General features: G+C 34.3%; 1 protein-coding gene across 1 annotated transcript in view; it reads right to left on the bottom strand.

The window, feature by feature from the left end:
• The window catches only part of LOC117222942 (protein gooseberry), a 44,791-nt gene extending 27,460 nt beyond the window's left edge, over window positions 1-17,331 (bottom strand). The window contains exon 1 of the mRNA XM_033475006.2: window positions 16,941-17,331. Coding sequence (XP_033330897.1) covers window positions 16,941-16,995 — 55 coding nt within the window. The 5' untranslated portion in view covers window positions 16,996-17,331. The remainder of the gene's footprint in view (window positions 1-16,940) is intronic.
• Between the last annotated feature and the right edge of the window lie 2,768 nt (window positions 17,332-20,099).

Raw genomic sequence — 20,099 nt, 5'->3', positions numbered from 1 at the left:
AAGATTGAAGCTTCCCCTTTGCAACGACTTCTCAAAACTTACTGTACGAATTATTTTTGTCGTTTTGTGAAACGTAAACGAGGAACAAGTTCGTTCGTGTAGAGCCCTCCTGAACCTTGTGTTACCGTAAAATAGGTAGTACACCTTTCACTCGATGCTCAGTAAAGCGACTAAAAAAAATCGTAGGTCAAAATTTAAGAGATCATTGCAAAGGGGAGGCTTCAATCTTGAAATCTATGTACCTTGAAATTGAAATAAATAAGGATTTTACAAATTAGTTATGAAAAAGTAACAATACTGCTAACAAAAGAAAAATGTCAATTTTGTTTAGGAAATGAAATTTCATCTGAACTATTTACTCTTTACTTACGAAGAAATCGACTGTATTGATTTTTCGATCGATAGGTCCTACGATAAAGATGTGTTTACACCGCGCCACTCATTTCCAAAGAAAAGTGGACTTACGATGATTAACTTCTGAACCGTCCATATATCGAAACAATTTCACAAATAAAATGAAAAAAGATCCCAAGCATATTCACAGCTATATTTCCGTGAGAAAGATCCGTCGTTCGAGTGTAAAAGCGAATGAAATTTCAATTTGCTTTTCGTTGATTGCAACCGGTGCGAGTATTTATTCTGGATATAAAAACCCGCAGCCTATTAATTTCTAAAATAAATTCAAACGCAACGAAGATACGCAGTAGAACGAATCCACACGAATCCAAACATTTGTCCTCTGATTATTTGAAATCCGTGCGATTCCCTCATTTCTCCATCGGGTAGGTAAACGATCGCGCGATGTCGGAAGTTCCTAGCAATCTGAACCGTGATAGAAACTTTACGATGCTCGGAGTTGATTGAATGCGATAAAGAAGCATTGTTTCGAACACGTTGCCGCTCCGAGGGGCCGTTCCCGCAAGAAAACTCTAAGAGAACACGACACCTCGTTGCTCGCAAAAAATGTTCGAATCGACCTGATTCAAAATAACCATCGCCGAATCGATTTAAGGGGAGTAGGGAGGCGGGAACACTGAAATATCAGTGAACTTCAAGAATTCTTTTTTCCCACAACTGTAAGTTGAGCTTATTTAACACTTTAGAGGGGTTTTATTGAACATTTAGACAGTACAAAGAAAATTGTTGTATTAACGCTAAAGTCTCTTAATACTAATATAGATTTTTTCTTATTCTGCATGAAATTTTGTTGTCGATGGATGCCCTTTTCGTTTAAACTTCATTATTTAGACATATTGGATTAGAGCAACGATATTTTCGATGAGTATTACTACCGATTTATGCAAAAAGAAGTCAAAAATGTTAAGTTTGTAAACCAGATTCCTCCTTAAGCTAAAAATACCAATTACGGAACGCTTTTTAAGGAAGTACAAGATTGTTGTCGATTTTATTAAAACTGAAAAATACTATTGTTGAATATTTATATTTTTGTTTCCAGATAACGTAAGGAATCTTGAAATATTTATTTAATATGAATAAAAAGTAATAGAAATAACTAGTAAAGTAGTAAAGCTAGCACACTATTGTGGAATGCCCATTTTAGGTGCCCGTACCAAAATAGGGACACCGAATATGAAACACGAATGCCAACTGTTTCATAAATTGGGACAACGGGTATTCGATTGAACATTCGTTTCTGCGGCTGATTGTTACATAAAAGTATCTGTGCGAGTGAATCTCCAAAGAAAACAACGTTCGAAAATATGAACATAATTTTTGCATCCACATGCTCCGTCTAGTTTTTGTTGTATTATTTGTGCTACTGTTTCGCGATGGGGTCACAATTGATCGGTGTTTCTTAATAAGCAGTTCTTTACCTTATCGCTGATTAAATTCAGCGGAGCGCGTGGGGACAGGTAGGGTACCGCGCGGCGTTGTCGGGTGGCGCGCGGGCACGGAGATAATGAGGGACGAGATAACAACTTGAACGATAATTTCATTGAAAACATGCGGCCGACTACGAGAAAAATTGATAATCGACGAAACACTGTAATGAACCTGTCGTTACACGAAGCCCTCGCAACACCTGCTATGAAAACTTCTGCTAATTGCCGGTGGTATCCTTGGAAAAAAAGGGACATCGCCGAACCACTCCTCCGACCGTTCTCGATGTAGCCAAAGTAGTCCCGTTTCGTCATTCATCAAATCTTCAAGATTTACATCCCCCTTCCTCATGGGATCCCAATGGGCCGTAAGGACATATCCACCAGCGTGCATCGCACACTTAGACGGGTTCGTCGCGTATGTATGGCTCTCGGACACCTTTCATGACGTCAGTCAGGCCGCGGGGCCCGACGGGATTACAGGCAAGATCAAAAGGCGCCGACCGCCGCCGCCGACTCGATCACTCTTCCTCTCGCTCTCTCTTTCTCTCTCTCTCTCTTTCCCTTTCTTTCCTCCTCCCCCTCTCTCTATTTCTCTCTCTCTCTCTCTCCCTCTCTCTCTCTCTCTCTCTCTCTTTTCCTTCGTTGCTCTCTGTCGCGCGCGGTCCAGTGGGCGCGATGTGAGTTGCACAGGCTTCGGGACGAGTTCGGAGCGAAAAGAGCTACGCGTGTATATGTACAGTGACGGGGTGGCCCCCTTTTATAGTCGGGCCCAACTTCTTGCGCGACAATACGTGAAATTCTACGTAACCGACCCCCGTACTCCATTACGAAACATTCGAGGTTGCCCGCTGAATACGCGAACAAACGGATTAATTCGTAGCTGGGTGATCCATTTCGCTTCCACGGCGAGCTCTCGCGCGCCGCGGCCATTCTCTAGAATTCCTATGGATCGTGTAGGTACCACGGCCGAAGAATGCGGCTGAAGAGGCCTAATTGGTTGTAGCAACATGTGCGAGGTTCAATAGGAAAACTATGCTCGAGATCACCGTGGGGGGAAATTGATCTCGGAATGCTTTATTGCACGTGGCAAGAATGAACTTCGACTGCGCCGTGCAGCATGGTCGTTTCGCACGAAAGATGTCGTTAAATAAATTAATGTAATGGTCAAAGTTAAATGAAATGTTGTTACGTTAACGGTGATCTGTTTAAACATTACGAAGACGTGTTACGTTAAGGGGTCCGACTACTTTGAAATTTTGGAAAAATCGAGTTTCCTTTTTCTCGTCGGAAATGGTAGTTTGAAGTCTAAAAAATAGACTGTAAATGGTCCCAGCCTTTATGATAAACTATTTTTAGAAATAAGAAGCCTGTTGCCGATTCGTATATCTATGTGCCGCAGCGTTAAAAATTTGAAAAATTACGTTCGGAAACATTGAACGCGTTTTTCTCGAAACGGTGCTTTTAAAAACGGCACGCGAGATATCTCGAGATCTAATCGACTGATTACCTTGAAATTTTGCAGGTACCTTCAGTATAATATATATTAGGCATTGACGATTGATGTTTTTTCTAATTTTTAATAATTTTGGAAAATATAAACGAAAAAACACAAATTTTTTGTACATATTCGACAGCCGCCATTCTAATGATTTTCATAAAAATGCAAATGTTCAATCGTCGATGCCTAAAGAATATATCCTAGTTTCAAGCATTTTTTGAATTTTTGCTCCAGGTAATTTTTTATTTGACAGGAATAAAACCGAAATAAACAGCATTTAGAACAAAATTAAAAACATTTTTTTATAGTTGATTGCATTGTAAAATAAGCCATGAAAATTTGTATCAATCTAATGTTTACTTCTCTTCTGTTGTTGTTTGAAAATAATTTTTGACCACGTCAAAAACATTACATCAAAAACATTAACATCAGCAAGCAAACGAACATTTGCCGATGTATTCAACTAAAAGTGGTAAAACATAATCTGCAAGTATATGGCAAGATAAATGTTGAAACGTTATATTGGCACAGTAATATGCAGCGAGACAGCGCGAAAAGTATTGAAAATAACACTTCAAAATGATCGAAATGGAAATGAAGCTTACGAGGTAACTGCTGAGGTAGATTCGTCATATTTCAGAGACGTGTAACGACATTTTGCGTAAATTAATAAAAGTTTATTAGATGCTGCAAGAAGCATGCTGCTCCTCGAAGAGAACACATTGTATTTCAATAACATCAGGATCTTGTACAAGCCGCCAAAAGTGGAAAAAGATCAACTGCGTAAGCAAGAATTTTCTATCATAAAATGATCCATTGAAAGTCCTGATCTCAATCCGATTGATCCTCCAATCAGGAGGATTGAAATCCTCCATCAGTTTTTGGTTTTCTTTCGAAAATACTTTTATTTGCTTAATATTTAAAATATGTGCAACAGGTACAGCCAAAAATACTAAAAACTACCTAACATAATAACTATATACATAAACATATGATTTTGTGTAAATCAGTTTCTTTGTATCTGTATGAGGTATTAGTTCGGTGTAAGAGAGCGTAGGAGTGTTAATAATGGCGATGTAAAAACCGTGTAATCGTCAGTATAATTATCGTACAGGAAAAAGGGTATTAAAACCTATGTGGTTGTTTGTGTCTAATAATTTTTATTTTTTATTTTATGCATTTATGACGAAATTTGGTGATTGCAATTTAAAATAGAAGAAAGATTAAAAGAATTAAAAAGTGGCAATGTCTTATTTATAATCTATTGAAGTGATAAAAGAAAGAATCAACTTACTGTTTGGTTTCTATTTCTTGCAACTATAGCAGACAAGTGTTATTTTGTTTAAAAATCCGCAGTCAATTAATCAAGTTTGATCAGCCGTTATCGATGATAGAGAAGAATTGCAAAAAAATGGGATAAGAAAAAGTTATATTGTTGAAAATATTGTGCAAAACCTGGTCGATATTTCTAGATACAAATTAAAATGAATAGGGTACATTGAAAATATATTTTTATTCAAATCAAGCGAAATGATGTTATCCATTGAAATGTTGCCCATATTTAAAAAATAGTACGATATTCGTTCAGCGATTTCTACTTATTTAAAATCGTTTTTTATATAAGAACGTCGAGTATTGCAGCTCATGTCCAAAAATATACATAAATGTTCCAGTATGCAAATGATATTTTTTGTACAGCAATTGATATTTCCTTATATTTGAGAGCAGTAAGAAATGAATGTAAGTGATATACAAGAAATTATCATTAACTTAGTGTACCTTTTTTAATGTATTATACTATATAATATACAATAATGATTAATTATAATAATAATGATTATAATGTATAATATATTTTAATAAATATCTTTTTTAAATAAGATAGATTTAATTGAAAGATACTTGATCCAAAATTATCCAGAGTACCAGTATCGATAAATCGGAATAAAATTAGGTAACATTTTCAATTATAAACACTATCTTTATAAATATCATATCTACGTATTTTTGAACATTCTGTGTATATAGAGGTCGACAATTCGAGCAATGCGAAAGTTATTGTTTTAATACCTATATAGGCTATAATCGTGAAAGTCAAACTGATTAAAATTCAATTTCTTTTTGATATTTGAACGAATCATTACTAAATAGAATTAGGGATACATGCGGTGATCAGTTAATATAATTCCGCATGTTCCTAATTTGTTTCCTCGTCGTGATTCAGTCAAGTCCGAGTATTAACGAAAATTTGATCTCGTAAATCAGATTCAAAGTGTGCTTTATTAACGAAAACTTCATTTCAAGAGATCGATTCAAAATATCGTTCGGTATCGGAGACTTCGATTTGAAGAAGTCGCACAGTATACATCGAAGTTGAATGTTGTTATTATAATATTATATTTACAATACAATATTATGTTTGTATGTAAAACTTTGTATCTCGTCGAAGAGCACAAAGACCACCCTGTAGCAAAAATAAAATAGGGTTGCAGTGCTTCGAATCATTGAGAAAATAATTTCCAGCATGAATTATTGATAACGGGTAATTGATTGTGGGCGATCACGCTAATATCCATGATCGTGCCGATATGACGCGATAGGGGCATCCCCGATTTGAATTCGCTCGACGCAACTCGCATGATCAAACTTTACCCTCGAGGCGACGCTTCTCGAACTAATGCTATTTATTGAGCACCGTTTATCTAGGAATTAGTGGCAAGTATTTTCATCTTTCCTGTATTTTATAATTAGGAGTTTCCATAACCCCATCGTGATAGAATTTCGTAATATTTTTATGTACAGTCGCATCAAAAGCGTCGAGCGATATCGAATATTTTGTTAGTAGGCAACATTTTCACTATGATTTACTCGAACAAATTTAACTTTGTATTATTCCTACGATATATTGCAGCTTTGCATAATTATGTTCTTTCGTAATACAAGCTGTCAACGAACTGACAGTAATTCATCGCCCGAAGGGTGAAACTTCAACTTCGAATAAATCGATAGTCAAAAATTCAAATATGCTATATCGCAGCCGCGTGATTATCTTCAATTTGTGTAAGACTAAAATATTGTTACAATAATTATAGTTTTAATGGTTGCATTAACACACAATGAATTACTACTTTTGATAATATCATTTATATTTCACTCGAGTACTCTTTAATCTTCACATTTCATGTTGCAGATGAAATGTTGAAAATGGCAATATTGAATTTATTTGAACTTTCTATGACTTCTTCTGTAATATATACTGGAATAAAGATGTTTATCTTTTAAAAAATCTCGTTTTGTGAAGGTATTAAAGGAGCACTTGATTCGATATTTTGCCAATAAGAAACGGCACTTGTACGAGTATAAGATTTCAAAGCTACCAGAAAATTGTGAAAAAGTTTCTTTTTTTCCAGTTTTAACATAATAAAATCGTCATTCATTTTCTCGTGAAAGAAGAACACAATTTTCCCAAGAAAATGCCTTTATAATTTTTATAATTGTAAAATAAATACCTGGTTATATTTCATTATTTCATTATATTTCACTATTTCATTATGTCTCATCATATCATTTATTTGCATATTTTCTACCGATATCTGTTTCCGGTCTACAATTCTATTATCAGAAAAGTACTAAAATTGGACGATAAAGTTTGATACAAGTTTGTTATATGTTTGTAGAAATTCTCCAGAGAATTAATAAAAATAATCATTTATTACAGCAATAAATGTATAATATATATATATATATATATATATTTATTATGATATTATTATATATATATTATATTATATTATTATTATATATATATATATATATATATATATATATATATATATATATATATATTATACATTTATTATTGTAATAAATGATTATTTTTATTAATTCTCTGGAGAATTTCTACAAACGTATAACAAACGTGTATCAAACTTTATCGTCCAATTTTAGAACTTTATATATATATATAATATAGCTTTATATATATAAGAATGATATAAAACAGTAAGGGGTTACTCGAGCATCCCGTTTACAGAACAGTGTCGGCAATTTTGGTTATTGACACAGGGGTTAATGAGGCTACGAATAAATTTCGAAAACCGCATTCGCGAGCTGGTCATTGAAAGGTTCCCGCGTGTCCCAAAAAGAATCAATCATCGGTCCCGTTCGTATCGGATGCCGTTGGTAACAGTATGATAAATGATGAATTCCGCAAACAATCGGGTCAACGGAACTGGCTGAGTCCCGATCCGATGCCGCGCGCAGGCGGTCCGATGTAAAGCCAAGAGGTGAGGTGAAGAACTGATTGTGAGAAGAGGAAGAGTTGCGCGCGTATTACCTGACTGAGTGAGAATATCTGTACGGGCGAAGGGGATGCATGTATTTAAAGTTCGGTATGAGTTCCGAGTTGCGAAGGCTTCAATCAACGTGCCGTCGCTCGGGGCCTATCCGATATCAGACATTAGGTACCCACGGCCCTGGCTACGTACTTCAACTCTTGTACATACCGACGCCTACGAGATCGCCTGCGTGTTCCCCGTCGTCGCGAAGCCAAACTTCTTTTCTACAGGCTGTTCAGAAAAACACTGTCCGATATACTCTTTAACTCGTTGTACCCGGTGAATTTTTCTCGGGTCATCTGCAAGGGTGAGGGTCTCAATTATGGTGCTTGTCCGTAATACCGTCGCTTTCGTTTATTTTAACGGTAATCGCGATAACATGACAAAGCATTATAAGCAACAAAAGTTTAATATAAGATTTGATATTATATTATTGGAATAAAATCATTTAAGCATTCTAAGGCTCTTGTTGATGCGTTTGCCGCAAACGATACCTTTCGTTTACTCATATGGTTAAGAATCTACGTACAGAAAATTCTCTTCAATTGTCCCTTGGCTTGTAAAGAAAAATGGACAATTTGCGAAGAAGAGATACGATTATTCGAGCCTTGCGGCTCGTTTTTATAGTCGAGAATTGTCATCAGCTATAATAACGAGCCGCGAAACTCAAATAATCGCATCTCTTCTTTTCAAATTATCCATTTTTGTTTATCAGTTGAGCGATAATTCGAGAGAATTTACTTATATGGTACACGTGTCCTGTGTACACGAGTATTTTAAGAACACGAAAATCTTTAGATTTTTAATAGACGGCTATTTATTATATGTACCCGTGTATTTGAATACATTTTCAAAACCGTGACCACTAATTGAGCCGTTTATTTTGAAAGTGGCATAAGTCACTTTTTTTTTTTTAATGAAAAGATACCGTTCAATTGTAATTAGTGTTACCACTAACTCGATTTTTTTGAAAAAGTGACTTATGCCACTTTCAAAATAAACGGCTCAATTTGTACCCATAAGTACCTAAGAATTACAAATTTTTATAATTACATTCCGATAGAAATCAAATTTATTGGCTGCCCACAGTGTTCGTATACAAGATTGCATCTTCGTTCTTTTGATTTACTATATTTCCGTACGAGTAAAGAATAGTGAGTTCATGTTAACGGAACACAGTGTTAATATTACTTCGAGATATTAAATCATTATACCTGCTCACACACACGTTTTTCTGCTTACACAAGAAGAATACACAAAAGTCATGTTGTATTAAAACGGTCTTTAGCAAAATATGTAAGATTGAGTATCTTCATAAAAAATATTAAGATCGAAAATTCCAGATTACACGGTTTTAAATGGTTTAAGAATAACTAGGTGGATATATGTGATCATTTCTTGATCAAAATACTTCGTTGCATTCGTCTTGTAAAGACATGACGTCTTATTAATGACAATCTGATACAGAACTAACATAAAACTGTCATAATCGAGAATATATATTACAATTTTATTGCGGATTCTCACTTCTTCTATGTTTTTCAACGCCTTACAATTAAGAGATTATTAATGTGTTTGTAGTAATTGAAAATTAGTTTCGGGAAAATTCTAATTAAATCACGTCCTTTGATACGTTACCGACGCATGCGGTGATACCTAATCGTAGTGGGAAACTGTTTAGATTCACGAAACTAACCCTCATTCGTCCCTTGTATCAATTCGACACAACCCTCATTGATTACGAATTAAAAGTATATCTACAGTCGGGCCAATCATGTGTGGTATGTACATGTTAAAATCTTAAAAAAAGAACAAGTGAAATAAATTATAAAGTTACTATAAGTTAAATTGGCTCTAAATTATCTTAACAATAAATTTCGTAAATTTCATACATGGGTGAAGCGCAGTCAAAGCGTTAAAGATCAAAAAGATTGTTTTCGTATTCATAATATTTTATTTTAGAGTATACTAAGGAAGATCGCGTGAAAATGTTATCTATTAAGTCGAAGAATTTCGTTTACCAACTCTTATGGAACGCTTCATTACTGATGAATTCAATTCGTCATTGGAATTCTTCACATTACTGAAATACAAATATTCTGTCAAATAAAATTTGTCTGCATTAATTGCAAGCTACTGGAACTACGTAGACATTTATTTTTGTTCCAGATCATTTTAACGTGTTCAAATAACGTAACAGTATTTTAAATATTCTTCAAATGTTTTTATTGTTTTTTATTGATTTTTGCTATGAATGCATAAAATGCACAGTTCACTGATGAATCAGAACCTAGCAAGAAAGGTTACTGTATTTTTAATATAACCTCTGTGAGGTCAGCCACTACTTTATAATTAATAAATATTTTGGAATGAAATAATCGCGCGTGATCCGCTTTGAAAAATGAATCGTTTTAAATACTGAAATGAATTATACTAACAAAACGAATTATAGAACATACTATTTGTTTAGAATCAGTGGTAAATGTCTCGAATTGTCAGAAACGATGGATAAGGGTTAAAAAATGAAAATAGTTTACTTTATCGAAAATAGTTTCCGCCACTCAGACCAAGTTTGTATTATAAAACAAGTAATAACGTTGGAATTGAATTTGTAAAGCAAATACAGCTTAATTATCACTGCTTTAATAAGGTAATGATTATGCAGTGCGTACGTATCTTCGGGAATATTAGCTGATAATAAATTTGACTAGTAGGTTAATTGGACTGGTTTCAAGTTTCAACGCGATGTCGGTTAAATTATACAGATAATGAGTACTAAAATCTTACGTGCTGAAGCGTTTCTTATCATCCAAAAGAATCTTACGTTACAATTTATGAACATCATTACATGGAGTTATTTAGATTAATTGACAGCTGTATTTTGAGCTTAAAAATAGGATTCACAAGGGGACGAAGGAAAATTTATTTTTATTTGTTGCAACGTTTAACGGTACTGTTTCATTATAAATGGATATTAATGAAATTTTCCATTTTTATGCTAATATATGACAGATTAAATTGGGAGAATAACAATTTATTTCACTTTTAATCGATTTGAGGATTTCTTATACCGAAATTAAAATAAAAGCATTATTGATTATCGGAAACTAATAAATATTAATTGCAAAAGCTTTTCACGTTATACGAAACTTTACAGTTCTCATTTTTTAATAACATGTTATTATTTCAACAAAAAAATATTGCAATAGAACAAATAGAGTAATTTTTCCCTAATTCGCGCTGAGATTACGCACAAAAATGGGCAATTTGGGAAGAGGAGATACGATTATTCGAGCCTCGTAGCACGTTTTTATAATTGTTGACAATCGGCAACTATAAAAACGTGCCACCAGGCTTGAATAATCGTATCTCCTCTTGTCCATTTTTGTTTACAAGTTGAGGGACAATTGGGGAGAATTTACTGTAACGTGAATTAATTTTGTAAATTTTGTTCATTTTAATAAAATACGAAATGCACATTTCTTTAATTTCTAAACAATTTGAACAATAATTTACGTACGTAACAAATAGAAATGGATGGCTTGCTGTGCGTATTTATGTTGCTCCTCGATTCCCGTCGGAGAGCTTACCTCAATCATCAGATATTGACATCGAACATGAACATATTTACTATCATTCACAAATATTTCCAACATTCTTTTTTTCAAAGTATTACATTCTTATCTTATTCATGCTCCAAATTAGGAATTCTTAAACTATGATCAAGTGAAACTAAATTTTGTTTATTCAACTTTATTACCGCAAACATAATAATCACGCGGTGCAATTCGATTAACCCATTAACTAAAAGGATATTGAAATTTAAATGATTTATTAAAATCGGTTAGAAGGATTTTAAAATGACAATGAATTAGTGTTAATCTATTAGAATTGTTAAAGAAAGAAAGGCCGCTCAATACAGCTTCTATTTCTTGAAATTAATGTAGACAATTTTTATTTTGCATAAAAATCCGCAGTCTAATGATGAGTTAAAACTGTGTCTTGCACAGTATATTCAATCGTTTTCTATGAGAGAGTCTTCGAAATTTCAATAATTTGAACATAAAAAAATGTGGAACCAGAGATTTTATCGGTTTGATAAATTTAGCGTTAAAAACGTAGCAGGCTCTTATGATCTGAAATGAAGCATTGGGAGCAAAAACATCTTAACTCGAATTCAGTTATTTTTAATCGAAATCCATCATAACCGCATTCTTTTATTTTCTATGTACGAGTATATTTATAAAGTTCAAGAATAGGACATGTTCACGATATGCTCGTTAATTTTCCATGTGTGCCGAACAGTCTTGCGTCGATAGCATCATATTGAATTTGTCTCGCGTTGCCATCGGGTCAATTAAAGCGTGACATTGCAATGGTATTATTAAAGTATTTTTAATTATTTGATTTGCATATCGTAACTACAATGAATACATTAAGCCAAAGGGATACACGTTCTAACAGCAATATCAATAAAGATAAAAAACGATCTCTCTCTCTCTCTCTCTCTCGATTATAATTGATAAATAGAACAAAAATATAAGATAAAGAGATCGAACGCAAGGTAGAAGCTATATTGAATATAAAAATAAAACGATTTATGGAAAAAGATTGTAGTAAAAATTTCGATAAATGTTGCTTGAACAAAACGTCACGGACAATTTCCCACATGCATTCGAGAAGATAAATTTCAAAGTTTGCATAATTTCATTAATACAAAAAAACGAGTCACTTATTTAATGACTTGCGCTAAAAAAGTGCATATAAAATTTTCTGCAGTTTCCCCAAAATAAAAAAATCGAGAGTATTTTTGGAAACATTTAATACATATTGGTACAAACAAGAAGAACTAATAACGATAAGTACAATTAGTACAATAAAATTAACAATTCATTAACAATACATACATTGTTTTATATTTTCATTGTAAGAAATACAAATTCTTCATAAAAACTAAATACGAAGATTTTCTGCTTTGATTTTACTTCATTTCTCAACAATTTCTCAATAATAATCGATAATCGCAAAAACAACCTAGATCTGTTCCTGCATTTTTCTGATATTTAACGAGTGTGTCTATCTCAGATGACTGCACTTCAATCGTATAATTTATTGTAAAGTGATAACAAACATTTGATTATATTGGAAAACTTCGTTCATTTTAATTCTGTCATATAAAATCAATAAATAAGCATTTCATTTGTCTTTCTTCGTTTCCAACCCAAACTGGGTTAAGTTGCTTTTGCACCCAATGCCTCGAATATTCTCCGTCACGAAACCGAAGAACGAAAACGTGTCGAAGGCCTGTTCGCATGTTTCTCGAAGAACAGCCTGTTCCGCCGATGGGAAATGATGATGTTCCGAACCTTTGATGTCCCGCATTAATTCCTCCTCACATAGTTGAATTCAACGGTTTGCGTAACGACGCAACGCGTCCAAAGAAGGTCATTCGAGAAGCAGAAAAAAAGGCGAAGCGTTTAACAGGGAGGGAATAATTCACTCAAAGCACATCGTAAAACCATTACCATCGGCTGTAAAAGTTCCTCTTGCTCATTGTAAAAACTCCACGAGGCATCCGACATCGGTGCATGGAACGTTCAGCAACCGGGATCTTGTTTCATTCTCGGTGAACTATTTCGATCAAAAATAACGAACAGTCTGGTTTACTTTTGGAATTGAAGTTTTAATGACGGAATAAGAACTATTTATAGCCTGCTACCAATTGTTGCAAACCTTAGCGACCGCGCGGTCAATTAAAAATCATTGCAAAGATCAATGGAAGATAATATCGATTATTCGTAGAACGCGGAGTTTGACAAAATTTTATTCGGAGGATGGATAAGAAGAGATAAAGGCTAACGAATAATATTTTATTCGTTATTTAATTTATTTAATTTTATTCGGAGGATGGATAAGAAGAGATAAAGGCTAACGAATAATATTTTATTCGTTATTTTTAATCGAATAAAAATTTATCTAGATATAAATTTATCCGAATAAGATTTTATACGAATAAGAATTTATTCGAATAAGAATTCATTCGTGTAGGAATTCATACGAAAAATAATCGATTTGAATAAAAATCATAGAATACAAAGCGTTTTTTTCATAGTTTACTGATTTATTTCTTCCATATGGCTCCTTTCAAATTTAGCATTGGAAAGTTTGTTACTTTTGGGTAGAATAATCATTTAATGAAAACTAAATGATCTTTCAACGGGTGTTAAAAAAAAGGCATCAGAAATTTTATAATTTTATAAGCAGTTTAAACTGAACCGATCCGGAATGTATTTGTACAATTATATTTTTATAAAATTACATATAAAGAGAAACAGTCAACAATTATTCGCATTATTATTCGAATAATTTTACAATCCCTATTCGAATAATTATTATACTGTAGAGGCTCCCTTATCCGAACATTTATTTTTACAATATTCTGGTATTCATTATCACCTAGTAGAGAACATGTATGAAATTGTTAGATAATAAAAAATGTTTTGGTATCAGGTTATTACAAGAATGAACGTTCGGATAACAGGGGCTCTAATGTATTAATTGTTCGAAGAATTATTCGAATTGTATGACCAATAATGAATAATTGTTATTAGAATAAAATATTCGACTAAAAAGAATTCATTTGTATATTTATCTTAGATAAATATTTATTCGAAACAATTCGAATAATGCCCGCCTCTAATAAATCCTTGCTTTAGAGATCAAAGAAAAATTTCCCTGTTTTAAGAAAACACCTATTCTAGTCGCATAATTAAAGTAAAGCGAAGCATCTAATCTCTTTTAGAAACTTCTTAAAGATCGATCATTTTAACCCATTGCACTATAACAAGTCACACTCGTGACGAAGATTTCATACATGATCCACTGAATTTGAATGTAACTCGTGTCTTCTAATTTGAAATAAAATCTGGATCATAGAACAAAAATCGTGCTCGAGGTTAAATCATCGTCAGAAAGATAAAAGAAACGAAAGCCAGGGTAATTTCGTTTTTGTACGGTTTCTCGAACAAGAAATATTACCACATCAGATTTTATCATGAAAACGATGTTACAATGGTGAAATCATGTGTCAGTGAGTACAAGCGACGCATGAGCAAAGCGTATTAATTTCGTGTCAGGATATGAAATTAAAATAATTAGTAGACTACACATTTTATATATTTAAACATTCAAAGACTTTTAAAATAACTGTTACATGATTTTCGACTTACCAAAGAGCAGAAACATATTTAAATTTAACTCTTCTCCGTTGTTTATTACCGCAGACTAGTTTTGTTTTATACAAAAATTCGCGGTTTATTAATTCGGCGCTTAGGGGGTATTCATTGTCTATCTTTTCTGACATTTTTAGCAGAGTATTGAAATAAAGAGGTGAGAATAGGTGACTGTCGTTAACACACACTACTCGTACAAACCGTCGGGCCAGGTAAAGACCGTTGATTGGGTAAAGTTTGTAAACTACTATCTAATCGGTTAATTGAAAATGGTAATTTCAAATACGAAAATCAGCTGTCTGTACAATTTATCAGAAAGTTATTTTTCCCTGCTCGCGTCTTAAATTAAAAAAGGAATTATATACGTGTGGATTCGATGCATCTATTGCGTGCAAAAGCACTTCATACTACAACTAGCCGTAAGCAAGGATAACGTATATTGTTTCATACCAATGACAAGGTTAGATTTACTCAAACCTTCGTACGATTTTTCTGTTATAATATATAAACCTTGGATTTTTATGCAAAATATAAATTACCTCCATCGTGTGCAAGAAACAGTAGATGCATTCGAAGTTTCTTCCTCTCTTTAACACTAGAACTACCGTGCCCTAAACGTGGCTAATGTTTATCATTTTATAACATCGACGAGATTGGATTCATTTCAACTTGCACGATTTTTATTATAATATATGCTTGAACGAAGAAGCTCGTATAAAAGTTGCTGACAAAGACATTTTTACAGTATCAGGAGTTGTGAAAGAAAAAATCGGAAACCAGACATTTCGACTGGTTTGATAATAGTTCTAGTGTTAATGATCTCGATAAACTGTGAATAATATATCGACGTTGTTCGTAACAGTGACGATGTTCATAAACATACATTTATGGAAAACTAGTTCGATAAATTTGTTTCTTTGAGTCGCTAATAATCTGCAAAAAGATATCTTTGTTACTTTTATTAAGCAAAATAAAATGGTTGCTTTTAGTGCTCTGTAAACATAGTGTACAATTCTTTCGTTCTCCCTACTGTTTTAAGTTGCATCATCTTGTTTTTATTACAAATGCATCAAATCCATAGTCTAATAATTGTAGTATTCTTGGGTAAAGAAGTTTATTAAACAATTACTCACATACACACGTTTCTAACTGCGAAAGAAAAATCAGAAACCAGTCATTTTGACTGATTTCGCAGTTCCACTGTTAACCTCTTGCCCTACAATATCGTGTCAGACTCGTGACAGAGATTCTGAACAGAGTCTAACAAATGTTGTTTAGTTCGCTTAAATCGAAATAATATTCTATTTTATCGTTGTTAATGTATGAACATACAATAGTTATCAATCCTTTTGTTCTTCCAGCGAATTATGAACTACGAAGAAATCGTAGTCGCTGCAACCGCAAAAGAAAGGGGTTAAAAAAGCATAGAGACCGTATAATTGTAGCATACGGCCATAAATTACCGTTCGTCCCTTCGGTATCATTATAGTAAACGGACACTTCTCTCGAAAACAACCCAAGTATCATCGAAAATAATATCGAAAGCGTTACAGTTACGGAGCACGGAATTCCAGCAACAATTAAATGCAAGTTTCATCTATCGAAGCTCCGTAAGTGACACAAAATGATCGCTTTCGAAGGAGATTCGCAGCTTCCACGGCACAGCATGACACGCGGCTATCGCGCGACAGCTCCGACACCGAGAATTGTGCATCCGAAGCAGTTCTTCTCGAACGCTTGTTCTACGCAACATACAAAGCGATCGTTGAAACATTAACGCTACTTTTGCCGAAGTGATCGAAAGTTTTAAGATTGCAATTCGACGCTATTTTTACCAAAGATGTCAAAGCACAGCTTGTAAGATTTTAATTTCTAATCACTTCCTAAGTTCAATCAAGCTTTTCGTAAACTAATCGTTCAACTTCACCTACAAAGATCATACGAATGATTCGATAAAAATAGATGTGCACGAAAGAGATCGGGTTTAAACGGCTGTCGTTATATACAATAAACACGGGACATAATTTACCTTGAAATGGGTATCCAGTGAAGTAAGGTGCCATGTTCAGAGTGCTGACAGCCATCTAGCCGATAGTTGTTCCCTCGACAGTCTCTAATCACTGTATCACCACCGTAAAGATAAAAAGAGATCGAAGAAAGTCGAAAATAGAAAATGTCGTTCGTTCGTTGGAGGTATCTCGGGGATCGGCGTTCGGTCACTTTTTCGGCTCGCGGTTCGATCGGCACGGGAAACGCGTCGGTACGGAAACGAGCTCTCGGCAGAGTCCCGAAACGATCGGCTGTGTGCGAGTTGTCAGGCTGCGTGAAATCGAGGAAAACGAGAGAACCATCGGCTTGCTCCGGATGCAAAGTGCAGCGATCGTGAGAGAGATCTGTTTGCTTCGGGCTCTGGGCTCGAACTGTTCGGTTGCCGAATCGGATGCACACTGGCCAAGAAGGGAACGCGACCAAAAGAAAGGAAAAGAAAGGCAGGTACAACCTGAAACCGTGGAAGGCTCCGCCTTCGTCCCGGGGCCTGTCGAGGAGGGAATATCTGGGATGAAAAGTACCTTAATGGCTCTAGTCGAGCGGTGTATTGGTCACTTCGAAGGTGATCCCGAGGAGGTGGAGGTGGTCTTTTCCCTGGCTCCGCCCGGCCGAGTCTTTTCCCTGCCCGGGCGCAGGCCTGTTTCACTTTACTCCGTATCGCATTTTCCACCGTTCTTTGATCTCGAATCGGCCGAAGATCGGTAGCTAAACGATACACGTAATGACGTTTAATCGATTGCCTGTTGAATGATCGGTGCTCTGCCACGTCCTTTGTTCCATCTATCGTTAGCCACGGCTGCCATTTCCGATCTCTAACATCGAGGATCATTCTTTTTTTGTCTTTTTTGGTCAACGCGGCTACAAGCGAATACCGAGGCCTCTTTCAGACGTTGATACTTGGTACACTGGTGGACAAAAAAAAATGACAACTGCGCCATTCTTCGTGTAAGAAATCTCATAATGTTGTTACTAGATTTTATGTATTTACGACGAATATTTGTAACGTCGTGCAGCGGAAAGATTCAAAACATTTAACAATGTCTGTCGGAACATTAGTTTCTGTGGTAATCGCGACATCTCTTAATTTATTTGTGTATTGGATTCATATATATATTATGATTTGAATGCCTTGCATTCGGGACATTCGTGCGATGTGTCTATGTAGTTACTTTTTTTCGTTTCTGATTAATTTATTATTAAATTGATTCTACTTTAAGATTGTCAACTCAAATTTAATGTATCACAATAAGTTTTTCATAGAAACTCGTTCTTTTATGGTCAACTCAAGTGAAACTTCTTACCCTGTCGATGTTAGAGATCGCCTAGCGGCGATATTATATGTTCCGTGTGAGTCTTTTCTTGTCGTATAAACTATTGAAGACTATATTATATAAGCATATTATACAAATATATTACCTGTATAAGCATATTCACAACGCAGAAAGATTATTTAACCAACCCTTCAACAGTGTCAATATAGGGGACACCGGGGCTGGAAGTTGCGGGGATAAGTTGTTCCGATGGTAACATATTCCAAATAAAAAAGAATTACGTTATGATTTCAATTGTTTTGAAAGTATGGACCGATCACGCCACGCTGTCAACCATTTTAATAGCGTCCGCGACAGCGAATTGTGTAGTTTTAGACAAGATAGTAGTCGCATACCAGGTAAGTAAACATTTCGCAGTCACTATTTCTTTTGCCTAATTCAATTATTTAATGTCAATATCGTCTATCGTTCTGTTCGTATAAATAAAATTTATTAGAGAGGATATATGAATATATAAATAAATTATTTTTATACATTACCACGCATGTCTATTGGGGCTAGTTGTTCCCGTGATTCGAGGCATATTGTTATTGTAACAACTTACCCCACCTCAAATGTAAAAATAGTTCCTGTTGTGTTGCGATGCATATTCTAAATCACCGTCCGGGGAAGAATAGATTTAGCGTATGTTACGCAAGAACTGGGCTCATACCAAATGTATAAAGAAAGTAAATCTGTATTTGTCCGAACTATGATTCTGACGAGTTATTTGACGATATTTAATTTTTTTCGTTTGAAAGGCTATTTCTATTAGATTTAAGTAAAGTTGTTCCCAAATTGTCATAATATTAGATTATTATTTTCATTTTACTACATTAACGTTTGTGCCAAAGGTAGTATATTTTTTTCTTTCAAAAAAAAAATATACGTATTTCTGTTAATCCGAAGTTAATAAGCAAACGTTATTAATAAAATTGTGTTTTATTTCATCAGAGAATGAAATAGTTCACTAGCAGTTAACATTTATTTCTTAGCAACAACTTATCCCAGAGCGTTAACAATTTGCCCCACGACAGGGTAAGAAGTTTCACTTGAGTTGACCATAAAAGAACGAGTTTCTATGAAAAACTTATTGTGATACATTAAATTTGAGTTGACAATCTTAAAGTAGAATCAATTTAATAATAAATTAATCAGAAACGAAAAAAAGTAACTGCATTATTTCTTAGTCAATTTTTATGTTTTCTCAAAATTGGAACTTCTAGCCTCGGTCTCTCCTATTATTTTCGATCCACTAAAATTATTAAGGAAAGAATGCAATTTTTAAGATACTCTTATTTCTATTAACCGATGCAGACAATTCGTATTTTGTATAAAGATTCGTAATCGAGTTATTAAGAATAAACTGCATTATGAGTGAGAGACCGTAATTCAGAGCACTATGGTCTTTGAAGTTCGTTGTTTTGAAATTTCAAGTGGACAAAATGTTAAGGCACTTGAATTAATTAGTTATAAAACGTCCTTGAAGTTCTACGCGAGTCTATTGTATAGAAATTATTTATTAATAGTTAATTTTAAAGTGTTTAAGGGGGTATTTTAATGTGAAGTGCGTGTGTTTTTAACTTTGTTAGGGACTTTTTTGCAAAGAAACTATTATACCATCTGCAGTCAAATTGACAAAGTTTATTTGTACGTGTTTCAACGATGTTTTGAAACCTTTTGGAACAAAAAATAGTTAAAATTAGTGGCGCTGCATACTCTCAAACATGGTCGCTTTTAAAAAAGGTTATGTTGATTCTATTAGGAGCTGTGATCAGACATGTACTAAATACGTACTTAAAAATTTGAGCTAATTGGTCAAGTAGATT

The sequence above is a fragment of the Megalopta genalis genome, chromosome 12, assembly GCF_051020955.1.
Source record: "Megalopta genalis isolate 19385.01 chromosome 12, iyMegGena1_principal, whole genome shotgun sequence".
In the NCBI taxonomy this organism is placed as follows: Eukaryota; Metazoa; Arthropoda; class Insecta; order Hymenoptera; family Halictidae; genus Megalopta; species Megalopta genalis.
The sequence above is the reverse complement of the archived record's forward strand: the minus strand, read 5'-3'. Positions and strand labels throughout refer to the sequence as shown.